The sequence below is a fragment of the Gambusia affinis genome, linkage group LG01 (genome assembly GCF_019740435.1).
Source record: "Gambusia affinis linkage group LG01, SWU_Gaff_1.0, whole genome shotgun sequence".
NCBI classification, from domain to species: domain Eukaryota; kingdom Metazoa; phylum Chordata; class Actinopteri; order Cyprinodontiformes; family Poeciliidae; genus Gambusia; species Gambusia affinis.
The window spans coordinates 19,642,761-19,655,367 of record NC_057868.1 but is presented as its reverse complement, the minus strand read 5'-3'; the positions used below and the strand labels follow the sequence as shown (position 1 = coordinate 19,655,367).

General features: G+C 38.6%; 1 protein-coding gene across 4 annotated transcripts in view; it reads left to right on the top strand.

Annotated features, from left to right (window-relative positions):
* Window positions 1-12,607, top strand: part of LOC122827330 (MICOS complex subunit mic25a-like) — an 80,489-nt gene that overhangs the window by 15,436 nt on the left and 52,446 nt on the right. For 2 of the 4 annotated variants that reach the window (XM_044110349.1, XM_044110170.1), the window contains exons 5-6: window positions 6,874-6,897; window positions 8,830-8,913. In XM_044110349.1, the coding sequence (XP_043966284.1) occupies window positions 6,874-6,897; window positions 8,830-8,913 (108 nt within the window). The remainder of the gene's footprint in view (window positions 1-6,873; window positions 6,898-8,829; window positions 8,914-12,607) is intronic. The other 2 variants (XM_044110438.1, XM_044110256.1) reach the window with 1 other exon arrangement.

The following is a 12,607-nucleotide window of genomic DNA, read 5'->3' as shown; positions in this document are numbered from 1 at the left end:
CTTACGGATGAATTATCGCCGCGATAACAAATATAAGTTTGCTAAAAAACAGTGGGACTTACCGTGACAAAACTTAGCTGCAGCAACCGCCGTATTGTTGACAGTTTGAGCTTCTTTCAAACACGCCACTCGTCGTCAGTGTCCAATGCGCATGTGCGTTCAACGAGAGCTGCCGAATGATGCCGAGTTTTTTGCTGGTTATGCAGATGCGTTTTGCTCACTCATAACTCCAAGTTCGGGTTACTTGCTGCTGATGAGTTTGATTACTTGCCTCAGTAGAAAGTTGTCTTTGCTAAGTTTAAGTTAGTATAGTCAACAGAATAAGCTGGAATGAGTTCAGGTCACTTTTCTTTTTGAGTACACTTTACTTTTACATTTTACAGTGTTGAGAGCTTTGTAACTGAACAGTCAACATTCAGGAATTATTTAAATCAGAATCATCAATTTCAGGTCACCAGCCGGCCTGGTGAGAACCAGCTCCTTGTTTGCTTTGTTCAGACGGTCTGGACCTTTCGCTACTGAGAAACTTCACTTAGTCCCTAACATTTGCCCACGAAGTATGTTAAGTGCAGGTTCGACCCTATGAAGCTTAAAGGAAATTTGGTTAAAATTCTACCAGAGAAATCCAATTGAATGGGAGAAAGCCCAGACTGTGTCGTGAAGCGAGATTTGAATCAAGTGGAATTGCACAGAAACACAATGGCTAGGCTAGTCACCAGCTAATTTCTCTGTGCTTTTCTACCCCCAGTAGATGACAAGTCTTGGAAAACACTGAAATCGGCCAAGGATATATGGTAATGCATTTAGGGACAGTTTCTTGTGCAAGCTTTACACCTTCCTTAAGTGCCTTCGTATAATTTAATGGAAGCATTACAGCATTGCAACGTTTTTTCTTTTCTGTAATGAAAATTATGATATTGTACCTTGTCTGTTGGAAACAACAAATAGATTTGTTTTAGTATTTACAGATTAATTGCATTTCTATATTTCTTTTTTATTGTTTGTCATTGGGCAAACCACAGTGTGAATCATTAGAACAGTTGCTGTACACAACTTACCTCCAATCCTATGGGTAGGTAAACCTGTTCAGGTAATCTTCCTTCAGTTTTATCATGTCACAGTTAATAAACTGCATGGTGAGGTCTCTGGAGACTGATGTCAACATCTCAGAGAGGTTGCTCGGGCCATGCCGCCATGCAGCTGGTGGCATGACATTTAGACAGCTGCAGCCAAATCAGGGGGAGCAAGGAATGACCAATCAGTGCTGACACATCCCACTGACTCCTTCCTCATCTAATTAAGGACATGCCCCAATATTATTCCCTTGCTATCTGAGCGAGATTTCACATACTTTGGAAAAGCATAGTAATTATTTTACTCGTATATTTGGACATAATTTTTGACGATATTTTTTTAATATGGTGTTGCTAAAGGGGGAGTGTATGTGTCTGTGTATATATGAACTATGACTTAAAAGAAATCTAACTATTTGGGCTTCTGCCTCTTTAAAAACTCCGCTTCAGGGAGTCATCACAACATGACTCCTTTTACAAATGTTGCTCTATAAAATAGCTCCTATAATGACCTCAGCAGATATGCAGTTCTGCCAGGTGTTTGCTAATTGCTACTGGCTAGTCTGAAGGAGCTACATGGGGGAGTCATGGTGGAAGACTGCACTGTCAAGTGGAAACTTGGAAACTGCAGGTCAGAGGACTTTTTTTCCTTGACGGTGTTGCTTGGTCCTCCCAGGTTTTTTGTGCAGCTCAATGGTTGCCATGGAGATGAAAGTATTTCTCAGACATGCATAAAAGAATCAAGGCATCGCTCCACGTATTATAACATGGAAAGTTCCAAAAAGTATGATTTTATATACCACTGACCCTTTAATCATTTATCAGCTCACTAGATAGGGTTAGTTTTTAAAAAAATAAAAATAAATTTTAGTTTATTTGCTGCATAAGGTAGCAGTTCCTCATGCAGCCACTGTGGGATCTCTGTAATTCTTTGCAGTTTTTGACTTGTTTAATATAAAACCAGAATATTTCCAGGTAACAAGTGAGCAGATTTAGTTTAGCTGCCAGATACTTTAACAGGTCCTGCTCCCACATGCGCTCCGTCTCATTCTAATTCTTCTTCTGTCTTCTTTTGTCATTTTTTTTCCTGTTTGATATTTCTTACCTGTTAGACATGTCTCCCGCTATCCTTCGTCGTTTTCATTCTGACTTTCTTTCACTCACTCTCGCTTGATTTTTGTGTTTCACACTTTTACATATTTTCTTCCCCATCTCCAGCTTCTAAATAGATGCTTCAGACCTCCAGCTGTGCACTGAATCGATTCATATTCAGAAGAAGCCTAAAGAGGGAAGGATATATGGTAATGCATTTCTGAGCTAATCTGCTGTTTAGCTCATGGCTACTAGCTGTTGTATTTAATTAGACTTCATGTTAATAACGTGAAGTTGCTTTCCTGTTCAGTTTCTTATATAACTTGTCTTAATTTAAGAATCTTTTTTTCTACCCTGTTTTTTGTACTAAACCTATGTGGCTTTATTTTTCAATAATTTAGAAGAAAATTCAAGCAAGAAAAGTCATTTTATACCCAGTGTGACAGCAGCGCAAGTCTGATTACTTGTGCAAAACCTGTGTGAGGTTTGAATTGCGATGTGGTTTGAGGCAAAACAAAAATGGATCCTAGTTTTTTTTGTTTGTTTTTGTGTGTTCTGCTTTGTGATTTAATATCTCAGCAAATTGCTTTGCTTTGTGGTTGGATTGAGTAAAATAAGCTTATTATGAGTTTGATATCATCACAGTAAAAAAAAAAGCATTCAAAATAACAAATACCCCACTCTATCACTCAGTAAGATTAAAATTTCTCTGTGGATAGTTAAAAGCTGAGTCGTTAAGAGTGCTGTGGAATTCATCTTTTTTTTAGATTATTACTTCAGTGGGTTGCAATAAGATAAAACACTATTTATCTACACTGTATATCAAAACAACTCCAAAGGGTATTAAAAACTTTCTTCATGCTCAAATGTTGACGGAGTCTCATTAAAAAATACTTTAACAACACTGACTTTTTCCTCAGCCACTGTCCTGAATCACTTACTCATAATTAAGTTTAAACCAATCCTAGTCTCCAGCCAGTTCTACATAGACCACTGTTTGAAATTTTACAATATTACAAAATATAAAGTATATAAAAAAAATCTAAATTCTGTCACTGTAAAGTAACAGAAAAGGAAAAAGAAAACATATTTGCTAGATTTTCTTAAAGTATATTGAAAATGTTTTGAACTACAATCTTTCTGCACCGTTACATTCATACATAATATTGTATTAACTAAATTGTATTAACTGTTCTTTTTCTATAATAAGATAAAATAACATATGTCTGGATGTATCAAACTCAGCAGATACACCAACAACTGCAAGAAAATGTAGTAATTGTATCATAATTACCACATTGATACAATGTGATAATGGTGGTGGCTTTTTCTAGACGATTTCTGAGTTGTTTTTTATTTTTCTCTCCCCTCCAGACGGTCTTTTGTGGGCTCTAGTGTCCCTTATATGACAGTAGGCTGGCAGGAAAAGGGGAAGGAGAGGGGGGAAGACATGCAACAAATGTTGGCCGGGTCCGGAAATCAAACCCGCAACGGCCGCGTTGAGGACTCAAGGCCTCCAAATGTGGGTTGTGCTTTCCCCTACGCCACCACAGCACGCCAATTTCTGAGTTTTTTAGCAGAAATGTACTCCTTTAAAGTCTTGTAAAGTGGTCCTCATATGCCGTCATAACTTTGAGTATGTAAGTCCAGGATGTCCGCCTTCGCCGTGCGTTGGTGTGCTTACATGGTGTGATGCGTTGTGAGTAAAGTCACGCCTGGCCGGCCGTTATCTACCGCAGACTCGCAGGTCCCTGAAGGGACACAAGAGGAGTCATCTGATTCACTTGCAATTTCTTCTGTCACTGCAAATTAAAACTGGACCAACACAGACGGACGCAGATAGGAAGGGAAGTTGTTAATTCCCCCCCCCTCCCGCCTTAATTAAATCTGCTCTTTGTCTGCCTAATCCCCACCAAACAGATACTTTTTCCAGCACCTTAAATGAACAAAAAAAAGCAATTTGATCTTCTCGGTTTTAACTTGCAGCAGCTGCCTCAAACATCAGAAGCGCTCTCTCTCTTTGCCGCACTTATATTTATGAAACACAAACGATTGGCGCCGATTTGATTTGGCGTTCATCAGCTCCGTTAATGATGATGAATCTCGCTCTGTGTGTGTGTTGTGTTGTGTGTGATTGTGTGTGTAGACAGCCCTCACCTCAGTTGCTCAGCTCTGCCGTTGCTGCTGCCTTTCAGTGCCACTGTGTTTGCCGTAACACCAGAGCTTTCTAAATATTGATTGGCATTAATTTCCTCAGAGTACCAGATGTGCAACTTTTAGTACGTTAGGGTACTTCAAACAGTGACAGGCTGTCTGCATAAGAGATGCTGTGAAGTTATTATGTTTCCCTCTATCTATAGTTTTCAGGTGTGATTGAAAAGAAGTTAAAGGAAAAAAAGACCCCCAAAGCATTCAGTGTTGATGATGAGACTTTGTAGGCACACTGGACTGTTCAGAAAGCTATTTATACAATACGGTTTTATGTGGAATGTAGCTGTAATTGTGTTGATGATTTGCCCATTTTTCTTTTCAAAATAGTTCCAACTCTGTCTGATAGGAATGAGACTTTGCTGCACATTTACATTTTCAATTAGGTCTTGACTTTGATATGAAAATACATTAAAATGCCGTAACATAAGCCACTATAAATTGTAATTCTGGTTGTAAATAGGGGTGCACCAAAGGCCAATCAGTAATCTTTAAAAAAGTCATTTTGGCTGATGCATGTTTTTTTGTGCTGAATGAAGTCATAAAGTCACAAATTTAGCAACAGTGGGGTGACTACTGCTAACCGTGTGACCCGGTGGCAGCTGTGTCAGTCACTTCTCTCTTGACAGAACAAAAGGGGACAGTGGCTGATTGTCAGACGTTTGCAGAGGTAGACAAGATCGTTTTCATATGTAAGCATTGTCTGTTCATCTATACCCAAAATTAAGGAAATTATGGCCAATGGATCAGTGCCCCCCTAGTTTTAAGTCTGTTGTTTTTGTTCTACTTGAAGGTGATTGTTCATACCCGTCCCAACTCTTTTGAAAATTTGGACAAACTGAAGACATTGGCCATTTTTTGGGCCAATGTTCTCATGTGAGTAATACTTGCAGCCAAGTTTTCTTTTAATGAAGAAAAAAATTAAATGGCTTTTTTTCTCAATGCACATCTGTGAACTAAGCATGCAATTTTTTAATTTAAAAGTAGTCAGACTTTTTCTTCCTACAAAGGGTTGTGTGATTCACTGTAGGTCATCAAAGTAAGACATCAAGTTTGCAATTTCTTTTGGGATCTACTTGGGAGGACAGAGAGGAAAACAAAACATAAAGAAAATAGTTCATTCTTATAACATGATTAGGATTTTTTTTTTTTATTAAAGTAAATGAATTAATTAGATTTACATGCACAACAATTTGCTTTTGCGTAGACATGTTCCTTTTTACTGTGAAATTAAAAAGGAGTCAACAAACCACAGTCAGAAAATCCATTTTGTTTTGTACCCAATATTTTTCATTGTAAAAAAAAAAAAATTGTCTGTATTAATTTTGTCCTAATAAAAAATAAAAAGTCTTTATCTACATCAACCACCTGTGCTGAGGTGGGCCGAATTTGTATCGGCGATTGGATCTTAATCATGGGTATAGAATTAAATAGTGCAGAAATGAAATGCGTACCAAGAGGTTTTAGTTTATTTTTAGATATTTGTATGCATTTTGAAAATCCTTTTCCTTCAACTTCACAGGATTGGTTTATCACATTATTTTGCAATAAAATATATTAAGGTTTCTTTTTCTAGCACGCCGAAGTGTTAAAAAATGAAACAACAATAAAGCACTATAGTATGAACTTTTGATGGAATTGTGATGAAATGTATTTCACTTTTTCTTTTTTCTTGCATGTATAAGGAGTGTAAAATATATCACAATCAGTGTAACAAAAGCTCCCAATTTGATGTTGTTTACACACATCAAAGAGTTCAGATAGATTTCCTCATTGCAATCACCTTAATTGCTCTCTTCTACAATCAGCGCTTTGTCTACGCAGGTACAGCGAGGCTCATGTGGAAACTCTGAGTTACATTGTTTTGCAAAGCAACAAAAGCTCCACAGTAAATCCCCTCTGTAATAGCAACTTTTTAAGCTAAAAAAATTAAAGTCATATGCAATTATATCCAGAAATTATCACGTGATATTCTTTACATATGTCCACAGCCTGTTTTGTTTCTGATCCTGTCACACACTGTAAGAACAGGAAAACCAGTTTATGGGAGGACCAAAGCTGTTTTCTATTTTGCTGAATAGGTTGGCATGTTTGAAAAGGGGTCTTGCGCAGATTTTAGAGCAGAACAGTGGAACGCTTTTTGTGAAACATTATGCTGTGTCACATCTATGAAGTATGTGTGTCAGCTGTGATGTCTGGAAACTGAATAAACTGGGTTAAAATGACACATTGCAAATGCCTGAAGATGACCTAACTGTCTTGGGCTGAAAGTTCAAACCCTTTAACCACCATCAATAAATGCTCAAAATTAGTGAAACATTAATCAGTAAATCAACTGGACCACCCTGTCATGCCAACTAACTCATTAATAAGATTGTATGGTCTGTCATACTAATTTCCCTTGTATTGTATTTAATATGCCCAACCCAAAAGCTGAAATGTGTGGCAGCCAGCTTCCTCTCACTGCTCTTTTTTGCTCTTTCTTTACCACCGTTTGTAGTCTGCAGATGAGATGGAGGCCATGGTAAGCTTTATGACAGTCCTGCTCTGTTGGCCTTTTCATCTCCGCCTCAGCCTTCTTTTGTTTCTCATCATTTCATCCTTTTTTTTTTTTTGCTCACAGGCAAAAAAACAACAACAAAGAAACTGTTTTTATAATACACTGATTGTAGTAATTGTTGTGATTTCTGTTGGAATGAAAATCCCAACATCTAGTATTTGGAGCATATTTAGGTAAAATTCACTTAATGACTGATCAGATTCAGTTGGAATCAAATGAAACCCCTTTTATTTGGTCCGATCCATCTTTCATGCTTATTTTGTTTGACCTTGCTTTCTTTTCATGGCTTGTTGCAACATTTCCAAGTATGTCTCCATATTGCATGTGTATAGTAAAGACTCTTTAAAAAAATCAAATGTCCCCTTCCTTGTCAAGTGTCCTTCATGTTTGTTGAATGTTTATCAGCGTTCTTTTGCAGATGTGCTTGCTTTTGTGAATCTATGCGTTCCTTTTCAGCGCAACAGGGTGATTGTAGTGCGTATCCGCTCAGTAAAGCGCAGGAAATAGATGTGTAGAGATGCGCTGACAGATGGAGACGGAGGCGGAAAAAGCAAACTTTTGATTTGAAGGTTACGGCTTTTTTCTCCCTTTGTGGTGCGTGCATTTCCAGGGTGCTACCATGCTGTAGAGTCCAACCTTAAATTCAACAAAATGCTGGATGGAAATAAAAAAGTGCATTCTTGCAAGTAAATGACCTTTTTAAGAGATGTTGAAGTAAGATTTTTAAAACCAGCGGTGACATGAAAGGAAACAATGTTAATTCCTTTAATCCAGTGTTAATCCGCTGCTGTGCATAAAGATCTGCTGGGACACGACCACACTGGTATTCAAACCGCATTGTTTTGTGGTAAAGGCCAGCTGTGAATATGAATCATTTAATACAGGATTTCCCTCACTGAACATCTCTTGATGCTTTGGCTTGATGCCAAAACTATAGCAATAAAGGTAAAAACATACTTATGACATTTCCTCTATAGCACATCTAGATAGCTATGTCTAGATATGTGTGTCTATCGAGTGATGGCATCTTAGGAAGCTGCTAGATTACCTGTTGAGGCTTATGAATGGTGCAGTTATGTCTCCTCATCCAGGTAGTTGCCACGGAGATGAATATAAATGTCTTTGCAGGCTGACCTTCTTGGTGTTACTGCTTCATGCAACACGGCTGCCTCTATCAACCTGGATTTACACACATTCATTCATTTTTAAGAGTGGATGATAAGAAAGACCATCCATGTTAATTTCTGCTGTAGTTCTAGGACAGTTTCCATGTATTAATGTGCATTAGGGTTTATTTGGGGTTTGAACTATTATAATAGTCAGTCCACTGTAATTCTGTCCATCATCGTTGTTCTGGAGCAGGCGGTGTTAGTGTGTAGAAAAACCACATTAGTGGAGGATCTTTGATCTATGGCCTGATTTTTTTCAAAGGTTTGTTAGTGCATGCAAACATGAAACCTTTGAATAAATAATAAAAAATTTAAATGGTTGTCCCGGGGTATTTCAGCAGATTAATGACAGGATATGATTAACACATTAATGGTTCAGCAGACACAAAATCAACCGTCTTACAGCCTTGAATCATCTCACAGTGTTTTAGGATGTTTGGAAAGTTAAATTGTTTGATTTAAAAAAGACTTATTAAAAAAGAACAATTCAGAGTCGTGAAATTGTATTCCAGCGTTACACTATGTTTCTAACAATAATTTATTGAATATTAAATCTGTAAAACAACAGATTCATTATCCAGTAAAAAAAAAAAATACAGATAAGGACAAAATAAATTAATTGAAAACAAAACTTTATTGTGTTTTGAACCAACCGCATGATACCCACATGACTTTTCCGATGCCTTTTCAGCCGACCGCTCTGTCTCTGTGTGTATTCCTCTTGCAGGCTCAGCAGCTCCAGAAGAAAGACTCGCAGCTGAAAGCGCTGGATGCCTTCTACAAGGAGCAGCTGGCTCAGCTGGAGCAGAGGGTACGACATTCACACGAGCTACACATGTTCCACAGGCCTGCAGAAACCTGCCTTGTTCAGAAGCGTTCACAGAAGCACCGGCCTGCTGTGCTGAGCAGCAAACCGCAGAAGAGCACCGAAAATCTGGACAGGAAGAGCTGTTTCACATGTGCACATTCCAACAGATGCATGATCAACTGTAGTCACATAAGCACAAGGTCAAACAGGCTTTTTACATTTCTGTGTGCAAACGTACTTGCATGTGTAATGATTTAAAGGATTCATGCAAATTTTCTCTACAGCATTATTATGACAAAACATCTGATGCATTGCTTGTAGCTTTCCCAGTGGGAATGTTGAGCTATAAGCTGCACCAGCAGGTTGCTCCACAGCATGCATAATAATAAGCTTTATCTCCATTAAAGATGATTTTGTGCAGCAAAGAAAGCTAAAACGATAAATAAAATGGTCTGAAACGCAGCTCCCCCTTCCCCCACGTGAAAAACTATTGTAGAGTACGTTTAAACAAGCTTGTTCATCAAAATAGGTTCCCAACTAAACATTACATAGAAGAAGTGACTCCCTTAGGCCTTTCCGGTGCGATTCAACAGGCAGCAAAGATTGAAGCCAGCCGGAGCATCTCCGGAGAGCCTTTACAAGACCTTCCATTTCCTTTCATCTTCCGTTTGACATTTGCCGGGTAGAAAAGGTGCAGTTTCAAGTCAAGTCTCAGTCTCACCAAGCACCATGCGGAGAACCTTTGCAAGGTGCTCTCCAGGGAAAGCTGTCTTCCATTTCTCAAATAGAAAAGACCTTTAAAGGACATTATGTGGAAGACCTAAGTATTGTGTTCTGTTTACCCTGGTTAATTCAGGCCTGTTCAGCATGCAGAGTAAATGGGGAGTCTGTATTCTAATCATCCAGCTGTCTTTGGGCAGACTCCTTAACTTCAGTACACCACTAAATTTTTGTAGGTACCTTAGAATAAGGTTGCATTCACCACCAGCCCTGTTTAGTCCACATTAATTGAACTCAGGTTGGTTTGCTTACAAAGTCTGGTTTGTTTAAAGATGAGTGAATGCACTATTGAACTCTGATAAGGACAGAAAAAGCAAACTCCTAGGTCTTGGTTTGGTTGAAGTGGGTTAGGGTTGGGGGTAACCCTTGTATACATGTCTGGAAGCAAACGGACTGGAGACCACTCCAATAGCAGGAAGCAAACTACAGCGCAGTGCATTCTGGGTCAGTAGAGCCAAAATAAATGCACTAGTCTCGCACTACAGGGAGGAATTTTTTCAAAGGGTTTGGATCATTTGACAGTGCAGCGTGAAAGAGAAGCACACCAATTTAAAAATGTAACAAATGTTCCAATTTTGGCTCCCCACTGAACCGAGTCTACTGGACTATAATGTGTGAAAACTCCCTAAAATATATAAAGCACCAAGGACTTTAAAACTGTGTACTTGGGTAACTGTTGAATTTAGAGGCAACATAAGCTGCGTTTTCATTAACCATAAAATTGCAAAACTGAAATTATGAAAATAAATTTGCTTAATAGAAACAAGGCAATTTCTAAAAAATGTTTTGGTAAAATTTTATAGAGTGGCTGGTGGTGTGGAAAACACAAACCACAAGTCACTGTAGCTTGATAAGATGTGGAAAAACTCAAAGAAATATTTCCTCCTTTTGCCACATCACATCCAGGTCTTTGGTGTCATGCGGGGGGCTATTTGTGTTCATCTCATTAGTAACAGGTGGGATTTGGAGAGCGAGTCAGTGTCTGGCAGGCTGGCACACGGGTGGCACAAGCTGTGTTTGCTATGGAGCTCAGGATGTTTTCAGACAGTCCTCTACGTGTGACTGTGTGTGACTGCGTGTGTTAAGATGGAGTGAGATGTTATTTGCATAAATACTGTGTATTCAGGTGCCCATGTACAGTATGGGCAGATTCATGTATCGCTCTGAGCGCTCAGTTTGTTTGCGGTCATGGACTCCTTTGCTCAAAATGCAGCCCAGTCCATCCTGGACACTTCATGGTGAAGGCATTTTCACTTTGTTTAAAATATATCAGCTCGGGTTGAAAACAATGTAAAATCTGTATCACTATAATTAAAGTTTGTAAGTGTATGCTCTGTACTGATAGTTGCATTGCAGGCGTAGGACTTTTTCTGATAAAAATAAAATATATATAGTATGACAATGGTTTCATTACCATAGAAAAGTAAGAAATTGATTCCAGTCCATGTATCGGCTGCAGGGTGGGCTGGCGACCATCTCCAGTGGTAATTGATCGAGAGTTAGTGTCCACACCGGACAGGTTGGCAGTCCGTCACATTGCATCATGGCAACACCACAACACACACATGTGTGCTCACATGTATCTGTTCCTCAGGGAAATTTAGAGTAACCAATAAAGCTAACAGTCATGTTTAACCTGCAAGATGAAAATGCCTACATTTATATGGATTTTAACACCGCTTCCATTTTTTTTGTATTGATTATATTTTAATCTTAGCCAATTTAATCTTAGCCCATTCAATTCACAGGTTACAAAAAGTTAGAAATGAAACAAGGTAGGAATGAAAGGGTACTTTCAACCAATTTTGAGTAGGGCTGTAACAATTCATCAACTACCTCGATTATTACAATTTCTCGAGGCAAATTATCTGCGTCGTTGTTAAATTATGTTTTAATAGTTAGTGCCAAGTGTGTTTTGACTGTATAACTGATTGTTGCACCGTCAAAGAATTGCTGATGAAGGCTGCCTGTTGGCACAATGCAGAGGGACCAGATGTCGCCTTTTTCTGTGGACGTGTCCAGTTCGTCATGTTGGGGATGGACAGGCTTCCTTAAAGCATCTGGTGTGATGTGTGGAATACAACAGCCTTTCTCCCAGAGCTGCTGCTTTATTATTATTTTTTATTTATTATTTTACAGATATTTGCATAATATAATATGAAAAATGTGGGCCAATATTAATATCCAGTATTAAAACTGCTTTTATGGCAGAATTTACCAATGTTTTATTTTATTATTATTTTTTTAGAATTTTTTCAAAAATCATCAGAATAATCAATAGATGACTCGATTACTAAAATAATCATTTACAACAGCCCTACTGTTGAGCTACAGAGGTCTGTCTTGGATTACCAATCAGAAAAAAGCATGCGTCTGTTAAATTTCTTGCTCCTGATTTCCTTGTGCACTGGTGTTTTTATGAGTTGTTGACATTTTCTAACTTCCAGGCCCCACCATTTAATATCTAATTCCTTCTTTTTTATTTTCTCCTGTTTCTCTCACTGGTGGTCTTGCTGTCTTTCTGACTCTTTCGCACACACTCCTGTCATAATGGAGCATATTTTGAAGCTTGTGGAAATAGAGCGTACAGAAAGAGATAATAATCCTCCTCCAAGTCTGACAGGTTGCTTGACAGGCTGTCAGGAAGGCCTCTTCGAAGAGCACTGGAAATATCTGCACACTAAACACACATCCACTGCTTTCTTCCGAATCAAACGCAGTGGCACTCCTTTTATTCGTGGCCAGGCAGCGAGGGGGCTGGTGGGGATTCCTGCATGGAAAGGTGCAGACACTTCCTTATTGTTGAGCTTCCAACATTTGGGAGGTTGTTGTATTAACTTCCATTCTGTTCCAGCAGACGTCTTATGCTAACCTTAAACCATGTCTTCATTATAAAACGAAGAGATATACACTTTGG